This window comes from Leptodactylus fuscus, chromosome 1 (genome assembly GCF_031893055.1).
Source record: "Leptodactylus fuscus isolate aLepFus1 chromosome 1, aLepFus1.hap2, whole genome shotgun sequence".
Classification (NCBI taxonomy): Eukaryota; Metazoa; Chordata; class Amphibia; order Anura; family Leptodactylidae; genus Leptodactylus; species Leptodactylus fuscus.
Window position 1 is genome coordinate 108,342,202 of NC_134265.1, and position 21,976 is coordinate 108,364,177.

The following is a 21,976-nucleotide window of genomic DNA, read 5'->3' on the forward strand; positions in this document are numbered from 1 at the left end:
CCCCCTCACCCCAGCCCCTCCTTCCCACTATTAGTCACTAGTTCATATCTCTGCAGGCAGCCCCTGACCATGGTATGATTGGTAGGCTCAGGATGCTGGGACCCCTGATTGGCTGGCCGGACATCCCCGGGGCGAGGCAGGTCTGGACTTGGAGAGCTACTTAATGGCAGAGGCAGAGGCAGGAGGCTCAGATCTGCAGGACTCAGTGGTCACTACAGCAGCACAAGATGGGGACATTCGCACTGGAGATCTTTGGTCTGTCCATCTGTATCATTGGCTGGGTGGGAGTGATCCTGGCATGTGTGCTGCCCATGTGGCAGGTGTCTGCTTTCATCGAGCAGAACATCGTGGTGGCACAGTTCACCTGGGAAGGGCTGTGGATGTCGTGTGTGGTCCAGAGCACCGGGCAGATGCAGTGTAAGATCTATGACTCCATCCTGGCGCTGGAGCCTGATCTGCAGGCGGGCAGAGCACTCACTGTCCTGGCAGCCATCATGGGGCTCATCGCCCTCCTGGTCACTATAGTGGGCGCCCAGTGTACCACCTGTTTCCAGGGCAGCAGTGTGAAGAGCCGTATCGTCTTTGCCGGGGGGGTGATGTACATTGTGACCGGGCTGCTGGTGCTCATTCCCCTGTGCTGGACTGCCAACATCGTCATCAAGGACTTCTTCAACCCTCACGTACCTGCCTCCAAGAAGAGGGAGATGGGAGCTGCCCTGTATGTCGGCTGGGCAGCCACTGCCCTGTTACTGCTCGGAGGGGTCCTAATCTGCCTGTCGTGCCCTATGAGGGGGCAGCGGGCACAGGCAGTCAAGTACTCTGCCTCCAGGAGACCGACCACCAATGGAGACTATGACAAGAAGAACTATGTGTAAGGACAAAGGGCTCCAGACTGCTCACTCTGCCCTGGCACCTGTAGAGGAGACCCTTGGACAAGTTACCTCCAGACATTTCTCCCTTCATGGACAGCTGGCAACTCACTGGACTCAGTACATGGGTACAAGTCAGAATGTACCCCTGAGCGGGCACCTCAGTGTCCCTGTGTATATATGTGTAGTATATGTATATCCTGTCATCATGGAGCGACAATCCAAAGCCAATGGAGTCTATAGCAGGGCACCATGTGTGCCAGTACAGGGTGCTGGGGCTGGATCATGTGCCCCAGTAAGAAGATTGACTAGGTGCCCACCCTGTCACAGCCTGGTATCTGGTGATCGAATTGAGAAGCTTTGCTGGATCCCATGACTGTAGCATCCCCTGCATGTTCAGAAGCTCCTCACTGGAGAACTCTTGGGAATGGCTTCTTGGGCATTGATAATATCAATTCGGCTAATGCTAAGCAGCGGGTAAGGTTTGATTCACACACTGGTGATAGTGGCGTGGCAGAAGAGTTGGGGTCTATGGAATGATAATAGGGGAAACTCACTAAATCGCAGCACTATCTCCTAGTGTAAACCAGGTCTTAATAGTATTAGGTAACAGTAAGGTTGGGGTTATATGGAGACTTTGTTTTTCTGTTATATTCAAGTCTATGTGGAGTGCAACAGTCACTAAATAGTTAAAATCAGATAAGGCTGCACTGTAAAAGACCTCATGTAGCCCCAATCTAAAGAGTTACTTCTTACTATTTCTACTGCTTGTTCTTGTTCCTGCACATGTGATGTGGTGAAGGCACAAGTATACACAATACGTTAACCATGTACAACCCAGGACATTGCCTTATAATGCTATATTTGGAAAAGCACAGGGTTTTGGAAATATAAATTGTCAGTATTAACATTGCACCTCCTTAAACTTTGTCTGTTTTAACAGTTTTTTTCAGAAACTCTGGATTTCTCATGTTTTTGGTACCTTTTAAAAACTCCTGTTAAATGTGTTTTACATGTATCATAATTCTGTATTAAAAAAATCCATTTATTTAAATGTATACATTTTGCAAAAAAGGTCTACCAAAGTCTCTTTGTATTTTCATGATAAATAAATGATTTTTTAAGAAAAGCGATGGACTTGATATGATGAATTGGTATTTATTATATAGTAGTAGTCTATTTCCGCACATAGATATGTTTCGTATTTCTATATTATACATAGACTATATTATTTTACTGTAGGTTTCTAATCCCTCTGGTCGTCTAGTTACTATTTAAGATTATTTTTCATGAGATACAGCCATAAACAGGGATTATTTATGATTTTCTCAAGGTTTTTGATACCAAAACCAGAGAAGTATAATCTGTCATGTATAGTTTCTTATTCTTTATGATCCATACCTGGTTTTGGCTTCCAGTACGGCATTAACAAACCCTGAAGATGTATCCTAAGGGTGTATTCATACGGTGCAGTTAAAACACTGGGTGGGGGGGGGGACACTGCATGTGGTTTTTGGTGCAGATTCTTATTTTACAGATAAAACACCTTTATTTATATTTCACTTGTAAAAAAAATTAAAGTCTGCACCAAAAAAATGCATCAAAACTGCATGAAGTTTTTTTTCAGTGCAATTTTAACTGAGCCCTTGTGCACCATGTGAATACGCCCATACATCTATCCAAGCAAATCATTAGTAAAAGTTATTGTACACAGATTACCATTGTGATTCATTGTTAGCATGAGATCCCGCTGTACCCAAAGTGTCGGTAAGAGCTCATTAAGACAGAACACTGAATATACTGGTTGTTTCTGTGTTAAGATCAAGTGTGTGTATTCTTTGCATTGTTACATTTCATCTTTTCATATTTCAGATACTCCATTATCTAGCAATGTGGAGATTTAATCATTCTCAATCGTGAGCCTTTTGATGGGTATCATTCCTCTACAGTTTCTATATATAGTTTAGTTGTTTTCTATCAGATTTGCTCACCATTACACCAACAAAGGAATCCCGAGGCATAACAATACTTTGACCTACAAAAACGTGTCTTTCCTTGATTTCAATCTCCTGATCAAAAACTGGTAAGGGAACATTAATATATCAAGATAAACTGACCCTCTGCTTGAAATATCTATATAAGTGTTTCTGAATCTGTTGATAAAGAAATTCCAGCAGGCCAAATCTTCTGGATTTCTCCAATGATAGTTTTATTAAATAAATAAGTCTTTAAAGTGTATCTCCACTTCTAATAATACAGCTTCGTATATGAAACTTTATAATATAGAGATCTGTTTTCTTGTCCTTTTATCAAGCTGAGTTAGTTTTTCTGTTTTAGTCTATGGAGAGAGGAGGGGTGGAACAGAGTCCTGGAAAAGACCTATAACTGCAGCTGCTACGCTCTGCTATGCTGTGGGTCACGGAGCTGTTTAACACTACTACGTTTCGAGAAACAGAATGAGGCAATAAATCAATTAACAGCTTCCTCCTCCCCTCTCCATAGAGTTCTGTATGAATACAATGATAGAGAGGGACGCTATGTAATAAACAGACTGATAAAGAGCAGCCTAATGGAGAGTTGAGAAGGAATCCAACTTCTTTAGCTATATTACAATGCTTCTTATCTTCACATGTACTATTCATTTATGAAAAGTAGTTTAGAATTGGAGGTACACTCCAGTGGTACATACGGAGTGGGGGGGTTTGTTGAGGTCAGGTTTAGGAAACCTTGCAATAGATCAATGAAGTTTGGCTATTCATAGGTTAACAAACATAAGATTACGAGGTAAAACTTCTTCACTAGTAATGTCTCCACACTTTTCACTAAAACAGAGTAACAAAAATGAATACAAATGAGTTACATATAAGACAGGGGAACCAAAACTACCAGAGAACCGTGTGAAAGGTACATGAATCATATTGGTGCAGGGTATAAATAAACATACAATGCTGCTCTAAATTATTCAAGAGACAATGTCTCAATATAGCATGTTTGTAAAAAATATAAACCATAAATCCCTCAACCAAAACCATATAATTGGGGTGCAGAGTCTACAATGTAACAGGTACATATATAGTGGATATATAGAGCATCAACCTTTCTGCAAAAGATAGCAGTAAAGAAAAGTGACCAAGTGTGTGCATAATAATGGACAAGGCAGAGTCTAATAGTAAAGCACAAGAAAACCTGGTCAAGTTGCAAACATTACCAAAGTAGACCCACAGGAAAAAAGCACCTTTAGTAAATCATAATGGGATCTTACCACAAATGTACGCAACCCGACGCACATTTTGCTGATTTGGCTTCGTCAGGTTTTTGTTGGTATGCAAATGAGTTCTCTCGCAGCACTGGGGGCAGGCCCCAGTGCTCAAATAGCACTGGGGGCGTCCCCAATGCTGCTAGAGAATTCTCTCCAGCGCCTCCTCCATCTTCATTAGCAACGGCCTCTTCATCTTCTTCTTCCAGCACGCGGTGGATCAAAATTCAATGCATGTACAAGTCGGCTCTGCCAGAGCTGACTTCACATGCAGGCAGCCATTTTTTTGTGGCCACTTACGCAAGCAGGTGCAGTACGCGCCTATAGTTCTATGGAGTACAGAGCGTACAGCGCCTGCTCGCGTAAGCGGGCACAAAAAAATGGCCGCCCGTATGTGATGTCAGCTCTGCCCGCGGCCCGCTGGCAGAGCCGACTTGCGCACGCGTTGAATTTTGACCCACCGCGTGTCAGAAGAAGAAGATGAAGAGGCCATTGCTGATGAAGATGGAGGTGGCGCTGGAGAGAGTTCTCTCGCAGCAATGGGGACGCCCCCAGTGCTGTTTGAGTGCTGGGGCCCGCCCCCAGTGCTGCGAGACAACTCATTTGCATACAGTCAAATATACCAAAACTAAACGTGTAATACAACGAAGACCCAGCAGCTATGGCAGCTGCTGAGCAGCCAACATTTTTGAACACCCGACAGCCACTGTACTATTAAGGGTTGAGGTAGGTTTCCTTCTGCAGTACTGGGGAAAATGAGCTGTTCCAGACATTGCTCTGATGAAAGACATACTTTGATTAAAACGTTTATTGGAGAAAGGCAGCAAGTTGTAGACTAATCAGGAAATATGACCTCAAATGCCTTAGGCAAGGTTCACACTGGGTTTTTTAGGCTGGATTTTGACGCGGAATCCGCATCAGAATCCTGCTCAAAAAACTGCCTTCCATTTAAATCAATGGGAGTCGGTCATTTCCGTTTCTTCACGCTCGTGGGAAAAAGAAGTGACCTGCCCTTTCTTCAGGCGGATTCCGCAGCTGATTCAGCTGCAGACTGCCGACTCGCGACACTTCCCTCCCAACTAGGCCCACTGGCATCCAGTCGCGGGTAGCTGTTTTTTGGACCGGAATCTGAGACGGCCTTCGCGTCAAATTCCAGTTCAAAAAACCTGTGTGAACCCAGCCTTAAATTGCCAACAAAAACCTGAAAGACATGAAAGGAAGTGGAGAACTACTTTTCAAATGGATTGAAGAATAACCAAAATGGCAAAGAATCAGCCAATGATCACCTCCAGAAAGATCAAAGAAGATCTGAAGTTACCAGCAAGAACTCTTTGAGAGCTGAATTCAAGCCACATACAATGGAGTTGGGCCTGTTTATCACATCATGGATTAGTTTAATAATCTCTAAAAACTTGAAGAGATCATGTTGTCCTATACTGAAGATGAAGTGCCCTTGAAATGGGTGTTTCAATGTGACAATGACCCAAATCACACCAGTAAGCAAGCAATATCTTGGATACAGACAAATAGGACTGAGGTAATGGAGTGGCCAGCCCAATCCACTGATCTCATTTCCATAGAGAATTTATGGGGTGACATCACAAATGTGGTTTATAACGCAAAACACAAATATACAGAATTGTGGAACTTAGTTAGTCCAATCTTCCTGTCCCGGACTATCTGTTCAGAGATGCCAGCAGTTGGTCGACTCCATGTAACATAGATGTCAAGCAGCTCTCAGAATCAATGGTTATGCCACTATATTACAGTTCAGTAATATAAAGCAATTTTTTCATTACATACGTTACTTTTTTTAGGTTTTTTGTTTGTTTTTTTAAATGTTGCCGCTGCTATTTTTTGAACCACCTTATATAACAGAAACTGGAGATTGTTGTTATTGTTCTGATTTGGAATTGGATTTGTGGTATTTCCATTTATGTATTTCCAGGGCAATTACATTTATGCGCATACTGATCTATTAATGATTATTATATGATATTACAATGATTCTGCGCTTTATTTGCTCGCAGCTATTTTGTGGAAACTTCTATAGAATCTCAGTGCACAGGTTGCTATGGATTAAATCTGACTAGAACTTCTACAGGAATTTATTCACGTCCTATGGACATCAATGTGAACAATGCTGTAACATACTATGCTTGTGTATGGGACAGATGTAGGTTTATGTGGTCTTCAGATGGCGCCATATTTCAGAATTATCCTCCTTTATCAAACTAAGTATCTGGATGACAGATTATTGGAATTCAGAATGACAAACTGTGTAAGGCTGGATTCACAACAGCATTCACAGCCCATTCAGGTAAGAGGTAATAAGCTGTATATTAAATCTTTCAGATCCATGCATATACATTATGTAGCTGCCTCGGATCTATGTTGAAGTCAGTAGTAGTGTTTCCTTTACAAGTGTTATCTTTTAACAGACTCCAGCTCTGAAATAGATGGATGTCTTATCTTTCTCCTCAAACCAAAATAACTGAGCTAAATGCAGAAATTTACCTCAGAACAAAGAAACACAGACTCATTCATCCACTTGTCCCTTCAAACTAGCTTCTATCTAAGCTAATGTTCTCCAGCTATCATCAATATACAGGGTAAATGGGGAGGGGGAGTATGCATTAAAGCTATCATCTTGCCATTTTTCCTAGTTATCCATCCATTCATCCGATGGTGCATGTCTGGCGGAAGTGCTAGATATTGGAGTGAACGTTTTCTAATATTCAGACAAAAAAGCACCATATTTATCAAAATATTTATCAAAATAGCTGATACTTGATATATCTGGTGATCTTTAGACTGTCTAGACTAGGTTAGGTTTATACCACTTGTTATTTGGCTTACTTTGGGTTAAACTTCTACTTCAATATGTTGGCCCAGTTTGCTGCACTTTGGTGCAACAAAAGTAGCACGATGGCTCAGAGGTTAGCCCTGTTGCCTTGCTAGGTTCCCCCTTCATTTGTGGCAGTTTTCCCAAGACAAACTGATAAGGAATTTAGATTGTGAGCCCCATAACAGTAAATGTGCCACATTGTACATGCTTTTTAAATATGTGAAAATATGCAAATAAATCCTTCTTGAAAAAAATTAAAGCATGCTCTACTGCCACCTTTTAGAATATAGCTCCCTATTGATCAATGCCTGTTTTTTCCTTTAATGCCAACTCATGCCATTAGGTTGTTGAGTTGAAAAACTAAGCATTGATCTATAGGGAACTAACTTCAAAAGGTTGGCACTAGAGCAAAGTTTACTGTTTTCCACCAAAAAGGACTTATTTGCATATTCTTTTCCCAGAGGCCTTAGCAAGGCATGTATAGTAAGGTCTATAAGTCTCTATACTCTAAAATGTGACCTGTAAAGGCAATCGCCATTTGACCCACTTAGAAAATTGACCTTCGACCTGATAAAAACTGTTGCACACTAAAACTTGTATCTGCATGAACCATTTTCTACTCAATATCTACTTGCATTGTCTGCTCTAATACTTTAGAAAAAGATAATAGTATCAATGATTTATAATCCTTACTGGAAATAAGCTGTGCACAATGTCACAAATCTGGGCACCCTCTTTAAGGAAACAAATTTAACAGCCAAGGAGCTGAAGTATTAGACTACAGTAAGAGAGTGGGATAAACAGGATATTGTGTAATAGTTTTATACAGTTTTAATCTCTTGATGTTGTAAATCTGGAATGCAGGAGACCAAAGTAAAGTGTAAATGAAGGTTTATAATGAGTTAGAGGACATAGCTTTTCAGTGTCATGTAGACAGCGCATGCAGGGTTATGTCACACTGGAGGGAGGGCTCCACAAGTTAGGCCTGGTTCACATTTGCATTCAGTATTACATTCAGGGAGTCCGCTTGGGGTACCCCTGAATGGAACACCGAACGCATTAAAAAGTGGTTAGCTAAGAAACCACATGGACCCCATAGATTATAATGCATAGCTCCCTACCGCCCCGCATTCCACGGGACAGTCCTGATTTTAGACTGCTGTCCTGCAGTCCCACATGGCTTACTGCATGTCCCACTCTGCCCCTGAAGTGTTTTGCTTATTAACAAACTTTCCCACCGATCACCAGCCACTCTTATAACAGTTAAAAGGTTGTAACTGGGATAAGAGCGGGTGGTGATTGGGGGAAGGTTTCACTCCTGTACTCGGAAGGACCTGTCTGACATCAGACGGTCACGTGACTAGGTAGACGTGTCTTTGTATCCCGCGCAGTGCAATAAGAGATGGAGAGATGTGTGGTCTAAGGTACTGGGGGAAAAGAGATGTGGATGCAGTGTGGACTGTGTGTGAGGGAGAGATGTGGAGTTCAGGGTGTACTGTGGGGTGCAAGGTGTACTTTGGGGGGATGTGGGGCGCAAAGTTGACTGTGTGTGTGGGAGAGATGTGGGATGCATGGGTGTACTGTGGGGGGGAATATGGGGTGTATGGGTGTACTGTGGGGGAGAGATGTGGGATGTAATGTGTACTGTGTGGGGGGAGATGTAGGATGCATGGGAGTACTGTGGGGTGCAGGGTGTACTGTGGGGGGATGTGGGGTGCAAGGTTGACTGTGGGTGGGGAGAGATGTGGAGTGCATGTGTGTACTTTGGGAGGGTGCAATGTGGGGTGCATGGGTGTACTGTGGGGGGGAGAGATGTGGGGTGCAGTGTATACTGTGTGTGAGGAGATGTGGGGTGCATGGGTGTACTGTGGGGTGCTTGGGTATACTGTGAGGAAAGAGATGTGGGGTAAAGGGTGTACCCAATAAGGAATGGGTGGAGCAAAATTTGCTGCAGCCCGCCCACACTTTATCCTTCTTTCTGTCCTTTAAAAGTTGGCAGGTATGTATAATGGGGTCTGTGTGTTTTCTGCACGGTGTCTGCACGAATCACGCAGAGAGCAAAGTGGCTCTTGCAGTACTTTTCTCTCCGCATGATTCATGCGGAAAACACACGGACCCCATTATAGTCTATAGGGTCCGTGTGGTTTCTTAGCTAACTCTTTTTTAATGCTTTTGGTATTTCGTTCAGACCCCATTATACATACCATGTGGACTCTCCGAACGGAATACCGAACGCAGATGTGAACCAGGCCTAAAACTGTTTTGCGTCAAAACTTTCTTGGTTACATGTGACTTGTGTCTGTAGAAGCAGGTTTCCCTGCAAGTTGCCAGCAGCACAGACAGATAGCCCAGGAAGGGATCCTGAGCTTCCAATGGAAGTGAAGATGGTGCTGCGTTTCAGCTTACAGACCAAACTACATACTGATATAACCAGTGACCGAGCAACTGATCGTACCCAGTGCTCGCCCTTTTATGCCAAGTTCTTTGAAAATGACAGATCATTGAAGAAATCCCAGTGTCTGTGTCTTCCTTTGGCTGCTTCATATTCTAGGTTCACAATAGCATTCGGCTTTTGAAGAGAAAGATAAGACATCCATCCATGTCAGAGCTGGACTCTGTTAAAAGATAACACTTGTAAAGGAAATACTACTGGTGATTTCACGTGTATCTGAGGCAGCTATATAATGTGTATGTATGGATCCGAGAGTTCAACTCTACAGTTTATTACCTTTTACGCTAGGTTCACACCTGAGTTTGGGTTTCTGCTCTTGGTGTCTAAAAACGGAAACCTAACCTGCTTAAAAATTGGTTACCCGCAGAAACCCACGGACCCCATATACTATAATGAGTTATTAATACTGTATTACTGTATAATTAGATCTATATTTCCTTTCATAGGAATTCACTAGCTTTATAATGAACTTACTGCTTCTGAATTACTATGACTATCCTCCATTTATGAAGGAGTCACTGCCCTGCTAGATGGCAATTAGGGCACCTAGTTAAATTCTGCTGTGATGTCTGTTTTGCAGTGCCGGTTTTACCAATAGGCTAACTAGGCTTCAGCCTAGGGTCTCAAGATCAAGAGGGGCCTACATTCAAATTGTTAGCAAAATTCAAATTACACTATTCTAAAAACAGTGAACACTAAAACACAGCCGAAAATAAGGAGAAATTCTATGCATATGACTAATAAAGATAAAAATGTATTGGTTAAGATTGTGGCAGAGCTACCACCAAATGGCAGCAACAACTTGCCCGCGACATACAAAAAAACGGAAGCTGACGTAAGTCACTCTCTCTTCTACTTTGTATTCGACGTGGTGAGCAGCAACGAAGGATCGCGCTCTCGATAATAAAGTATTTGTTCAGCTAATCTAAGAATGAGTAAAAGATTTGAAAGTGGCGCTTGCCAACGCAAGAAAAAGAAGCTACAAGAGTATGAGGCAAAGAAGCGAACGCCGACTACTGCTTACATGCATGTGCCAACTAGTACTGCTCAATTGGAAGCAACACAGCACGTTGTATGTGAGCACACGGCTGTTGTACCAACTCAAAGTGAAAATATGGAACTAATTCAAGAGCAACTTACTGAACACAAATATACAAACGAGCCACAAGAAAATAATACGAATATTCAGCATTTTTTTTCAGACAACTAATGAGAAACACCATGTTCAAGATGTTGCAAATTTAGATAGTGATGTCAAATATATCAATTTCAGGTTATAGATGGATCTGCGACACTCCTCTTCATTAATAAAACTTTTACTTTATTCCATTATCCAAGACAATACAAAAACTCCATGTAAAAGGTAGAAAAAACAAAAAATACAAAAAGACGCAATAAAAACCGCTGTCAGTGAAGCATAGCTAATGAGCTATGCTTCACTGACAGCGGTTTTTATTGCGTCTTTTTGTATTTTTTGTTTTTTCTACCTTTTACATGGAGTTTTTGTATTGTCTTGGATAATGGAATAAAGTAAAAGTTTTATTAATGAAGAGGAGTGTCGCAGATCCATCTATAACCTGAAATTGGTATATACATTATCCTGGTCTTGGAGTCCCAAAGGCAGCGGATCGTGCACCTCCCTAAGAAATCTGTGCAGGTGAGCTTTTTCATGACCAAAGTTTTTTGCATTTATGTCAAATATATGTCTACTGCAACAGATGTTGGCTTGTGGAGAAATTTATCGCAAAATGATGTATCATATTGGGTAGAGAAGGGCCCTTTTCAAGTTCAACATCACTGTGGACCATTTTTAAATTCTAAGCGAGAATATAAGAATTAGTCCAGATTTTGTACAAAAGCGATTTTTATTCAACAAAAGCCAATGGAGAAAAATATACCCTAGAATGGCTTGTGTACTCTCCCTCAAAAGGCCGCGCTTTTTGCTTTATTTGTAAACTCTTTCCAAATATTGCATCTTCTGCAACAGCATTAACTATGTTTGATTAGTTATTGTTACAAGTACTATATATGGTGCAGAGAATAAATGTCCAAATAAGTGTTCTCGGCTTTTTTTATTTATTATGTGTCACATTTTTTATAAAGGTTAGTACCAGTAACATGTTTCATTAACATACTGATATATATCACAGTAATGACGTATTTTATTATCTCTCATGTAATTTACAAACTTAAAAATGGGAGGTGAAAGGGCCTCATAAGCAGAATAGCCTAGAGCCTCTTCATCTAAATCCAGTACTGCTGTTTTGTCTCACATTTAGCACTTTTCTGAAGCAAAATCTTACCTCTAGTTTTAAGGCAGTTTTTCTTATTATTTCAGGGTGTAGGTTAGCAGGGGAGCCCTTACAGACAATGAAAGAACGCGCAATAATAAATTTGTCTTTTTTGGCGTTCTCTTGTACTATATAATAGATTGCAGGACAGTAGCAAACACAAAGGACAGAAAACTTTGGGACTGAATGGTAATTTCACTAAACACCAGCATGACCAGTCAATCCGGGATTAGGCTGCAGCGCATGCTGTGTGAACACGGTAAGTATGTTGAGCTGCTGCTGTGTGGATAATACGTGTGATCAGGAATTCAGATACTTTAATTTTATATTGTACTAAAGAGGCTGAAGCCGCTTAAAATGGCTCTACTTTATAAATATCTCATTTTTTGCATACATATTATATTACTACTATTAGGCCACTTTTAGACATTGTTTATAGCTTTTCATTGCAGGTTCAGTATAATGTACAGTACAGGGTGTACAATGTCATTGCACTGGCAAGGGTAAATCAGATTTCAGGGCACTTTCACAGTGGAAATTTTCCTCTTAATGATAGGCCATCAATTTTTAAGGGGATCCTATCATTCAATCACTTTTTTTCCTCTCTAACACGTCGGAATAGCCTTAAGAAAGGATATTCGTCTCCTACCTTTCGTTGTCTTCTCCACACCGCTGTTCTCCTACAATCCTGTTTTTCTCGATATGTAAATGAGTTCTTTCGCAGCACTGGGGGCGGGCCCCAGTGCTCAAACAGCACTGGGGGTGTCCCCAATGCAGCTAGAGAACTCTCCAGCGCCACCTCCATCTTCTTCTGGAACGAGGTCTTCAGCACGTCTTCTTCTGGTGGCAGCTTCTAACTTCTAGACCTTGGGCCTAGGGCAAAGCCGACTGTGCATGCTCACTGTACTCTTGTATTTTTATGGTTTTTGACCCTGACTTGCATATTACTCTCTCTACCTGCCATAGGGTTTCTGGTTTGCTCCTTAGCCTACAAGTGCACCTATTTTCTGGCACCTTGTTCTGGGGTTACAACAAGTCCTTCCTGCCTTGCAGCAGGCTCTGGTGAATACATCAGGGTGACCTTGAACTCTGCAAATCTTAGCAGTGTAGGGTTATAGGTAGCTTGTGTTATATGCTATTGATCAGTTACCTGCTGTGTATAAAGAAATTTCTTAAATAGCAATTCCATAACATTTTCTGAATTGCATAAGCAGGAATTCCATAACTGGTTGTGTTGACATCCCAAGGACACATGTGGATCTTGATGGACCCAATTGACTGTAATGGGGCCCAGTGGGTATTTGTTATATTGTTGTCATTTTACCAGATGAGAATGTCCTTCATGTAGGACTTTTATTTTTTTTTTATCCACAATCTTAGTCATACCTGCAACAGAAACTCCAGAACAGAATTTAGTTATTATGCACCATATATATGAATATATTAGTTGGGTTTTGCTTTGACTTTGTATGACTGCTCTACTACAGTGAACTTCCCTGAATCATCCACTACCTTCCTTTATTGAAAGCCAAAGAATAGAAGATGATGGGAACTTTCCCAGCACACAGCATGCAGGTTCCTGGAAGCATTGCTCTCCCACTGTGCTGGTAAAGAAGAGAGAGATGGGCGGAGGGGTGCTCGGGACCCTCTGCAACATTGTTCTGATAAATGAAGCGTTTCTAAGTTATGGATCTAAACTGTGACCTCTTAGACCCCACTCACACCGGAGGCACACACACTTCAGACAGGAAATGTCCCTTACACTAGAATAAAAGAATAATGAGACCTAGTGCTCATTCTCCTTGAGACAGACATCAGGGAGTCTTATAGACAGCAGTGCAAGAAAACAAGAAGTAAAGCAAACACGGGTAATAGGAAATAAATTGTATTTACCAGCTGTATGTGACTAAAGAGGGTCATAGGTCTAATGGTTATTAACATTAACAATAATTACTCTGTCCACAGTAAAATGGTGGGAAATTTTTGGGATTATGGCACATATAACATGCACAATGAAAAATATATCATACCTCCTCTAGGATGGAGGAGGAGAAGGGGTAGAATCTTTATATTTATAACAAAATAAATCTCACAATAATAATGGAGTTCATGTAGTTCTGTATCCACTTCCGGACCACCCATTGGGTATATGCTAGGGTTGAGCCAATCTTCAGATTTCAGGATCGTTTTTAAAATCCAATTTCCGATCATTTTCCATTCAAACCCGATCCCAATTCCGATCCTAATGCAAGTCAATGGGATTTTTGTAATAATCAAAGATCGGATTTTAAAAATGATCCTATTCACTACACAGCATGGAGTCTAAAAATTGAACGCTTTAATTTTTAGACTCCACGCTGTGTAGTGATTAAAAAAAAAATCCTCTGGCTACTTAGTCCCCCCTGGTGTCTACTTACTTGCAAAGATTGCTGCCACTCATCGTTGTTCTCGCTCCTCTTCTCTCTCATTTATAGGCCTTCAGAGCGCCGTGCGCGCCCCCACCTCCCTAGGTTAGTGTTAGAGGTGCTGGGAGTAGGCGGGGCTTTTGCTTGTACTGGGAGGGGAGACGTGAGTGATGCATTCACGTCTCCCCGCCCTGTACCCGCCCTGTACACTCTCCTAAGCCACAAGCCCCGCCTTCTTCCTAGGTCTGTAACACTGACCTGGGAGGCAGGAGCGCGCACGGCGATCTGAAGGCCTGTAAATGAAAGAGAAGAGGAGTGAGAACAACGGGGAGCAGCAGCGGATCTGTGCAGGTAAGTGGACTATTCTGTTTCTAGTGGACTATACTATTCTGTTTCCTCCCTGCTGTGCCGTATACTGGACTCTGCTACATCTACATTACTGTACACTGACTCGTCTATCCTTCTGCTTCGTCCCTGTTTTACCATATACTCAGCTCTGCTACATCTGAGATCTACATCTTAGATGTAGAGCTCAGATGTAGCAGAGCTGAGTATACGGTAATCTAGGGACAAAGCAGAAGAGTAGATAGCCAAGTCAATGTACAGTAATGCAGATGTAGCAGAGTCCAGTATATGGCACAGCAGGGAGGACTGTACATTGTAGTAGTAGCTAAATAGAGATGAGCAAGTACTATTCGAATCTGCCATTTCGAATAGCATGCTCCCATAGGAATGAATGGACGCAGCCGGTGCGCAGGGGGTTAAGCAGCCGGACGTCGACACAGGCTGTGTGCCGGCTGCATCAATTCATTCCTACGGGAGTGTGCTATTTGAAACAGCAGTTTCGAATAGTACTCGCTCATCTCTAGTAGCTAACATTGTTAGCTTTTCCCACAATGCTTGGCCAGTAGCAAAGCATTGTGGGAAATAACCTCCAACCTCATTCCCGCCTAAAAAGATAAGTATCGGAATTCCAATCACGATTGTGAAATTTATTCGATCGCCGATCGGAATCCAATCTTTTCTGATCCCGATCGCTCAACCCTAGTATATACATCTGGAAGGTGGTTTCCTTGTTCTGACAGGGCATACCGGTACAACCAAGCAGAACTCAGCAGCTGCACAACCTCGTGCAGCTGCTGATACTGGGAGCCGGCTGTGACTTCAGCCGGAGCTCACAGAGAGATGGCAGGGAAGGATTATTACCTTCCCTGCCTTCTCCATCGCTGTGTAAATGCAATGAGCACTGTATACACAGCTATGGGCACCGCCATGATGCAGTCGCCTTCTGACCCGGCGGTCATGTGATCTGTTGGGATCAGCGTCTTACAAGAGCTGTTAAATGTACCAGCCCCAGTTGCAGGGAAAATCAGCCTCCAACACAAAAGAAACAGTGAGCAAAAAGTAAATAAAATAATATGCCAATAAAACGCCGTTGTTAAAGGTTATAGCCCCACCCCAAATACACCATACAAAGTAAAAATTACTGTAACGGAGAGGAAAAACTATTTTATAAAGTTTTGCAGTAGCACATTGTGTTATTGAATAAAATAAAAAAAAAAAAAAGAAGTGAAAACCAGACAAAATTTCCCTCCTATTTTGTCTATATTTTCCCAGATGTAAAAAAAAAACACATGCAAAAATAAAAACAACATAAAAATAAAGTCCTGTGTGTCACCAAAAAAAGACGCAGAAATTAGTTGAATCACCCAAATAATAAAAATGTTACAGCACTTAAAACTACACTTACAAAAAAAAACTAAAATGTGTCTGGTCCTGGACCAGAAATTGGCCCGGTACTGAAGTGGTTATATAATATGCAGAGAAGGTTTGTTTACTGGAAGTCAATCTAAATAGGCTTGTATGGATACACTAGCACTTCTGTAGGACATATATATATTAAAAGGCAGGCTAAATAGACAGAAGCTTGTGTCATTTTATCCTAATAAGACCTCATTGGTGAAAAACAGGAACTTGCCCCTTGCACATCATTTTGGAAAGTACAGTAGCTTCCTATAGATTCCTGCATGACTTTCAAAAGAAACCTAAGACCTCATGCATATGAATGTACTTTTAAAACACGGACACAATCATTTTCAATGGGCTCAGACACACAGCCATAGTTTTTGCAGCTGTATGTCTCGGCTGAATTGAAGAGCCACAGATTATGGAGCAGGTCCTATACCTGTCTGTAATTGCGGCTATGTCCATTTATTTGGATTGTATGGGTCAGTGATAACCATGAATAACACATGGATACCAGTCCGCGTATCATCCATGGTTAATGAAGGCAGGCATACTCTTTGTAAGTTGAGTCTGTTTTGCTGTACATTTTTACTGTGCCAGTAAACATTGCCAGGTAAATGGAGTTTGCAGAAATGCAAAAATTACATTTAACGGGGCATACAATGTGGATGCTGAAAAACAGGAGCACAACTAAAGGTTTATGAGCCCTTGTGCAAGAGTTCAGCTTTGTCTCCCTCCTCTTTACAGCACACAACCTCCAACGCCCATAATATCCCTAACAGAGATTATGGCTTCTTCTGTGTAGAGCGCAGTTAAGGTTCTTGTGTCATCGTCCCTCCACCATTCAACAGAACTTTATAGGTAAAGAGAGAGGGGGGGATGGTCCTTATTACTTGCCTACCATCCAGTTAAGGGGAAATAAACAATAACTCTTCATTGCCACCGTCACCCTCTCCATGGAGACTCCAAGAAGCCTCCGGGTTGCTTGGCTACCCAAAGAGAGTCTGTAAATTGCCTTTTACAAAAGACAGGAGTTGTGGATCAGCCAAACTAACTGCTTTGTTCCGGCGCGGTCTGTTCACAGCCATAACTTTTTTATATGTAACCCTCTCATTTTATAAGTGACAGAAAGCCTGGAGAAAACTGAACGTATACATCTACAGGTTCACAGTGATGGTCCATGTACACATTATTCACTGTACAGCTCTGATATGTGAGACATGAGCTTTATTGTCATTGCAGGATATAGATATGGTTCACATAAATACAGAATGAGAATTCTGGATTGGCTTTTATGGGCAAAATCTGTTGTATTATTATTAGATGGACTCACATGTGGACCTATAGCACAGTATGGAACATATGTATTAGATCGTAGCCCTATTATTTTTCTATTCGCAGTACTTTTCCTTACCTATGATATAAAGAATAAGCGAGTGCCAATCTGTCACAGCCTCTACTCCTACAACCTGCATTCTAGACTCTATCCTTTACACACATGCAGAAGACTAGAAGCCACGGAAACTACATGGAGATATTTTTAGATTTCCGTTATACACTTTTCTGTCCCTTTTTTACAACCTTGTAAAAAAAACATGAATTTTATGTATTTTTTACAAGCATGTGTTATTTTTTTTCTATTCAAAGAAGCCTGTGGAGAAATACCTTACCTATAGCATGCTGTGGACTATAAAAATAAAAAATACCTATTTCTCTTTTGCCTTACAGCTAACATCTGGACTGATTTTGCGACTATTTTATGTCACTTTTCAGCTGTAGGGGATTTAATGAACCCCCACAAATTATATATTTCAATAATGTTGAAAGATTAGGAAATTACTAAGCTGCTGGGAATGGTCTTCATTTTCACTATATAACACAAAGTGCAGTCAATGCTGCTTAATAGTTGGTTATCTATTGTTGCATTGCTTTTATGTCTAGAATGACATGACCGCACACTGTCTAATACTTCACATTTGACGTCATTTCTATTTTATCCTTTTTGATGTAGTGAGTGATGGCGCTTTCATATTGTTTTCTTTCTGGACATTCTTTGCTGTGCTATTTATCAGATGGACATATCCTTTTCCTGTTTTTCATATGAATAAATCTGAGTTATAAACACGAACTCCTAAAGACACTCAAGACAAGGACTCTAAGTCAATGAGGCAATGACAGTGCAATTTACCTAAGTTAGCAGATATAGAAGAAACACTTTGTCACACTGGAATACTCAAAAACAAAGTAACAAAAACTTACCATAGATGTGAAAAGCCAGTCCTATGCCATGATACGACCAAGTAACCAGAGTACATAGCAGATGAGTTAAAGCTATCCTCCACCTTCAAACTATGACTAACCAGCTATTACCTATGCAAAGTATACAGCCATTGTGCCCACCCTTCCAGCTGCTGTGTCCCCATTCCAAAGATTAGCTCCTCTGGTCCGTCATCACAAACATGACGCCCTCCCCTGGGATGGGATAGACCACCACAAATTAAATCTGTGTCAGGGATAACCCTGATATGAAAATCTTCTAGTAATGCAGAGAAAAGATTGGTATGCACGAAGGACATGGTTCCTGGACCACTTTGACTGGGATGGGACAGGGGGTATGTATGCGACTTACAGATGGAGTCCCGAAGAAGCAAGCGGACATTTTGTGACAAAGGACTGGAGACGCTGATCTCTGGAATTTGAAAAGGAAAGGTGGTGCAAATGGCACCAGGAAAGTATACTTTACATAAGTAATCAGGGCCGTTTTAATCATAGGGCCAACGGTGCACTTCCAATGAACCTTATGGTAGCAGGGGCCCTGTTGGAACTTGTCCCGACAGGCTTCCCCAGTTACATAAAATGATAAAGCAGGAAGCTCTCTGCTCCCTGCTTCATCATTCTTCCCCTCTCATCCATGGAAGCCTGCAGGACCCTGAAGACTCCGGACCCAATGAAGACTCATTTTGTGTGGTAGGAGAGGAACATTAAACTGTGGAGACAACTGCAGGGCTATGAAGATAACCTTGTATTTATTTTAAAGAGGAGAATCTCATCTTTACAATGATACCAAGATCATCTTGATAGTCTTTACAGATCCGGAGCAATTCACTGGTGAAAACAACATTCGGCATTGAGATCCCAATGCAGATCTCATTTCCCAACAGTGTTTTTAACAGCGAATCACTATGAATCTGTAAGGATTATCTTTATGAGATTCTTATCTTTAAAATGAGTCCAAGGTCATCTTCATATCCCTAAGGGATCCTGGAATATGGGGCTCTAAAGTGTCCCCCCACACACAGGCAGCATCTTAGAGCTGGGTGAAAGAGGAAGGAGGGGGAAAGAGCAGAGCTGCAGACTGCACAGACGATGATAGATCATCACTGTCTGATGGAGTTTGCACTGTTCATTACTAAAAGAAACCAACAGATCTGTACACTGGTTGTTCTGTGCATGTGACTCATTCATGAGCCCTTAGTCCATATAACGTACCAAGATGAAGTACCAGGTTATTGCATTAAAACTTGATGTTCTATCACAGATTACGTCAAGGTTTTGCTGTACTATTCTTGCAGTCAGAAATAGCAAATAATCAACAGAAGCCCAACATCCTGCAGTAAAGTCAAGGAAGTCTGTATATATATTATAAATACTGTAGATCCTTCATGGTAGTCATGGCTCCATTATGTTTGGAAGTCATGGTGGTAGTGTGAAAAAAGAATTAAAGGGGTATTCCCACGTCGCATACTCACCAGTCTTCACTGCTGTAAAATCTTTTTTCTTCCTGGTTTCTTGCGTCATTTGGTGGGCGGGGTTTCACATGCAACCTGCTGTTTAGCTCCGCCCCAAATTAGTGTGTAGCTCCGCCCACCACATAGCGTAATCCTATGGGGGGGCTGAAGGGCCTGTGATGTCATCAAAGGTCAAAGCTCAAATAACATTATATGCACAATATTGGACTATGAAGTACAGGCAGGAGCAACTTCATTCTGTGTTACATCCAGAGACTACCTGTCTCTGCTATAATGAACACAATTGAATTAGCTAAGCTGATAACTGGGAGAACAGAAGACAAGTTCAGAAATGAAAGCAGCTCCTCTCCCCTATCTGAGAGCAGGGAGGTAGGTCACGTGGTGTAGACACAGGAATAGCTAGAAACACAGGCTGGCTCCTGTGCACTTAGCCCCTCCTCCCTCCCCCCTGAGAGCAGCAGATACATCACTTGACTTTTGAGCAGATAAGTCAAGGGCTGTGTCAACAATGAATTGAATAAAGTAATATAGTGGACAAACAAAGCAGCTTTGCTGAAGCAGTGTATTTAGGAAAAGTCTTACATGCACATTAACAAGCAGTATAGATAGGATCCTTGTGATGGGACAACCCCTTTAAGCAAACATTAAATACAGTATTTGGCTCATCATAGAAAAAAAAATGTTAACAAATTTTACTACCCAGTTATTTATAGCAGAAAAATATCAGTTAGCCTATCACATTTCTTTGAGAAATGTATAAAAAGAATGGGAAAAAAACTTAAAGGGAACCTGTCACCATGTTTGGAGAACTAAGCTATTGCAGTGAATGAGAGCACAGATGTCTCCTGTCCAGCAGGGCACAAATGCATTAAGTTCTCCCTCATTCAGGCTCAATTCATAACAAGGATGAAACATTACTTTTTTTAGGATCAGCATTCAGACCCACTGATCAGTTATGTATCCTCTGGCATCGTGGCATAACCCCTTTAATACCTTCCAGATATCTCCCTGCTAAGGATCATTTGCCTCAGTATACAGTATACGTGGTAGTTACCTGATAAAACTAGTAGTTTTATAAGCATTTTGCCCATTTTGCACTGGAAATCAGCTCTAGAGACACTGACATCCCATGAATGAGCTTGTGATGGGCTTGTGATGGGCTTGTGTTTATACACAGCAGCCAATCTGACAAGGCAGAGCTGCACAAAAGGAATAGAACAGCAGCTTGAGCCAACGAAAAGACTGTAGTCACAGATCATAGCTTTGCCCTAATGGAGATCCTATGACAATAAACAGCAGGGGAGTACCACCTATAGGTATATATGCTATATCACTTGATTATATGTGTGTGTGTCCATGTATATATAATATATATATATATATATATATATATATATATATATATATATATATACAGTCCTATGAAAAAGTTTGGGCACCCCTATTAATCTTAATCATTTTTAGTTCTAAATATTTTGGTGTTTGCAACAGCCATTTCAGTTTGATATATCTAATAACTGATGGACACAGTAATATTTCAGGATTGAAATGAGGTTTATTGTACTAACAATATGCATTAAACCAAAATTTGACCGGTGCAAAAGTATGGGCACCTCAACAGAAAAGTGACATTAATATTTAGTAGATCCTCCTTTTGCAAAGATAACAGCCTCTAGTCGCTTCCTGTAGCTTTTAATCAGTTCCTGGATCCTGGATGAAGGTATTTTGGACCATTCCTCTTTACAAAACAATTCAAGTTCAGTTAAGTTGATGGTCGCCGAGCATGGACAGCCCGCTCTCAAATGATCTGAAAACAAAGATTATTCAACATAGTTGTTCAGGGGAAGGATACAAAAAGTTGTCTCAGAGATTTAACCTGTCATTTTACACTGTGAGGAACATAGTAAGGAAATGGAAGACCACAGGGACAGTTCTTGTTAAGCCCAGAAGTGGCAGGCCAAGAAAAATATCAGAAAGGCAGAGAAGAAGAATGGTGAGAACAGTGAAGGACAATCCACAGACCACCTCCAAAGAGCTGCAGCATCATCTTGCTGCAGATGGTGTCACTGTGCATCGGTCAACTATACAGCGCACTTTGCACAAATAGAAGCTGTATGGTTGAGTGATGAGAAAGAAGCTGTTTCTGCAAGCACGCCACAAACAGAGTCGCCTGAGGTATGCAAAAGCACATTTGGACAAGCCAGCTTCATTTTGGAAGAAGGTCCTGTATGTGTGTGTGTGTGGGGGGGGGGGGGGGGGCTTAAAATAACATTAGCGGTGCCTGAATAGCCTTTTTAAAGGCTATTCACGCATATGTGGGGCTCATACAGCATAATTTTGTTGATAGAGCCCCTTTAAAG

At 41.5% G+C, this 21,976-nt stretch overlaps 1 protein-coding gene across 1 annotated transcript; it reads left to right on the plus strand.

Moving 5' to 3' along the window:
- Positions 1-204: 204 nt before the first annotated feature.
- On the plus strand, positions 205-1,930 carry CLDN5 (claudin 5). The gene has a single exon (XM_075275310.1). It carries the CDS (start codon positions 228-230, stop codon positions 873-875), a length of 648 nt encoding a protein of 215 aa, XP_075131411.1. The 5' UTR covers positions 205-227; the 3' UTR covers positions 876-1,930.
- The last annotated feature ends 20,046 nt before the right edge of the window (positions 1,931-21,976 follow it).

Bases quoted from the DNA above. Each gene is read 5' to 3' on its own strand.
- CLDN5 (XM_075275310.1), top strand. From the start codon at position 228: ATGGGGACATTCGCACTGGAGATCTTTGGTCTGTCCATCTGTATCATT.